Source organism: Hylobates moloch, unplaced genomic scaffold (genome assembly GCF_009828535.3).
Source record: "Hylobates moloch isolate HMO894 unplaced genomic scaffold, HMol_V3 SCAFFOLD_3361, whole genome shotgun sequence".
Classification (NCBI taxonomy): Eukaryota; Metazoa; Chordata; class Mammalia; order Primates; family Hylobatidae; genus Hylobates; species Hylobates moloch.
In genome coordinates, this window is record NW_026655636.1 from 4378 (window position 1) to 6784 (window position 2407).

General features: G+C 63.0%; 1 protein-coding gene across 1 annotated transcript; it reads right to left on the reverse strand.

Annotated features, from left to right (window-relative positions):
• Positions 1-258: 258 nt before the first annotated feature.
• LOC116465144 (exonuclease GOR) lies at positions 259-2019 on the reverse strand. Its single transcript, XM_032148326.2, has one exon. It carries the CDS (start codon positions 2002-2004, stop codon positions 259-261), a length of 1746 nt encoding a protein of 581 aa, XP_032004217.1. The 5' UTR covers positions 2005-2019.
• Between the last annotated feature and the right edge of the window lie 388 nt (positions 2020-2407).

Sequence of the window (2407 nt, forward strand, 5' to 3'; positions counted from 1 at the left end):
GGACTCGGGGTACTTTGAGTGGGGGCTCGGGCCTCGGGGAGCCCATTGGGGGAAGGACAGAGGTCCGGGAGGGGCAGAGGGGTGGGGCAGGGGCGACGGCCCGCGACAGGCACTCCGGGGGACTGGGAGTCGGGGGTCGGAGTTAGTCTCGGCTTTTGGCCCTGTCCTGCCGCCAGCTGCTCCCGTTTCTTTCGCTTTGCGGCGAGGTGGACAGGGTTAGCTCTCGGGATTGAGGGCAGTTTTGGAAGAGGCCTGGGGCTAAGGACAGGCCAGGGCGGCGGGAGAGGCGCACCGGTGGCATCGCTGGATCTGGGCGCGCTGTCGGACCTTCCACATCACCAGCTGCAGGCAGGCGTTTGCATCCTCGCTGGAGTTGTGCCCGTCCTGGCTGTCCTGGATGATCTGTCCCAGGTAGTCGGCCGCGAGATTCCTGAGGGAGCGCTTGTAGGGGAAACCCAGGTAGTGCGGGAAGAGCACGGCCGTGTCCACCACGGTGCTGTGGATGAGCTTCAGGGCCAGCAGATCGCTCTCCAGGCTGTGCCCGATGAGGATGGTTTGGGCGCTGAAAAAGCTCAGCAGGATGGCTTGGACTTTGGGCAACGTGATGCTCGTGTTGGCGACGTCGGCCTCGGTCACTCCGGAAAACCTGGTGTTGTAGTCCACGATCTCGTTGTCGGGCTTGACGAAGGTGTCGTACACCACTCGCATGTCGGCGTCCACCACGGTGACGCGGGTCAGCTCTAGGCCGTGCGTGGTGTAGCACATCTCACAGTCCAAGGCGTAGATCCCTGGATAAGCGTCTCTGGAAAACTCTTTCTCGAAGGTCTTCACGAAGCCATCGAGGCTGTCCTTGCGGCCGTCCCGCACGTGCTGCTTTGCCACCTGGCAGCCCACGGAGCCAGGAGCCGCTGCACAGCAGGTGTACTGGCTAACCCGGCCTCCAGCCACTTGGCTCGAGCGGACCCGCCCCCAGTGATAATAACACAACTGGTCGCGTACACAGCGGCCCGAGGAGGACACCAGGTACTCGGTGCCACAACGGCAGCAGACCCTGCAGGAGGAGTCGCCGGGCCCCTTCCCCTGGCCAGTGAAGAGGACGGCGCCTCCGGGCTGCTCGGGGTGGGGGAAGGGGTAGCCGTTCTCCTTGAGCTGGTCCTGGGTGAGCAGGAACTCCTGGAGGCGGCTGTACAGGGCGGCCCTGCTGAGGCCGGGCATGGAGCTGGGGGTCAGGCCCTTCAGTCTCTTGAGGGTGTTCAGGACCACATTCAGGTACACGTTCTTGTTGGGGCTGCAGTCGTAGGCCGCCTTCTCCTCGTTCAGCGCCTTCTCCTCGGCCTCCTGCTTGGAGGCGCAGAACTTGAGACACTCTTTGGTGAACAGTTGGACATAGCCTCGGCGGATGACGGTGGGGACTTGGCACCCCGACCTTCGGAGGATAATGGGTTTCTTCAAACGCGGTGAGGATGGACGACGGACGATGCGCTTAGAGCTGATGGTGGTGGAGGTCTTGTCTGCCATCCCCGACCTGTTGCCCGTCTTCCGTGGCTGTCTGCCGACCTTGGAGCCATTGGAGCGTTGGCTTCCGCTGGCCACCCGGGTTGTCTTGGCATCTGTGGCACCGGTGGCCAAGCAAGGGCTGTGAAAGTGGGCGATCCTCTTCCTCTCCCTGGGGGCTGAGATGCGGACTGCGGAGGGTCTCTCTGCCATCTCTGGGGCGGCTGGCAGGCAGCAGGCCGATCCCCTCTGCTCAGGGAAGCACCAAGCCTCCGTGACCATCTCGGGCCACGCTGGGGGCACCGCCGGACCCGTATTCTCGGGCTCCGTCTGGATCCCCACAGATGCTGAGGCCTGCTTGTACATCTGGGGCACCCAGAGCCCGAAGCTCTGGGCAGGCTGATGAGAGGGCAGTGGGAATTCTGGAGCCTCGAGGGCCGCCTCCTCGGCCGCCTTCTTCGCTTCTGGATAGCCAGGTGGGAACCAGCAGGGAGCTGTGGCTCGCAACATCTCGCTGCCTTCGGGAGCACCTGCGTGGCTCTGCTCCTCTCCCAACTGGCGGCTTCAAGGAGTGCCGCCGCGGATGCGCACCGCCTTTATAGACGCACAGGGCTCTTCTGTGAGAGAGGGTGGGACTTGTCCTTGATTACGTTGCTACTTCCATCCAATCACACTGAACCTCATCTTCCACCAGACTCCAGCTTGGGGGGGGGGGCTCGGGGTCTGCTAATGGAAGCAACCCGAACTCCTGGTTGCTAACCTTGGAGCTAGCTTGCTTTTCCTGAGGTGATTAAATGTCCCTGCGCAGCAGTACCATAATGGCTACTGGAAGTGAGCCACATAGCCGCACGTTGAGTTTCAGGGAGGTTGGTCAACTTGCTCGGGGCCACACAGCACCCCCACGGAGCCGGGA

What these genes read in the sequence shown, in the direction of transcription:
- LOC116465144 (XM_032148326.2), bottom strand. Translation starts at nt 2,004, where the DNA reads ATGTTGCGAGCCACAGCTCCCTGCTGGTTCCCACCTGGCTATCCAGAA.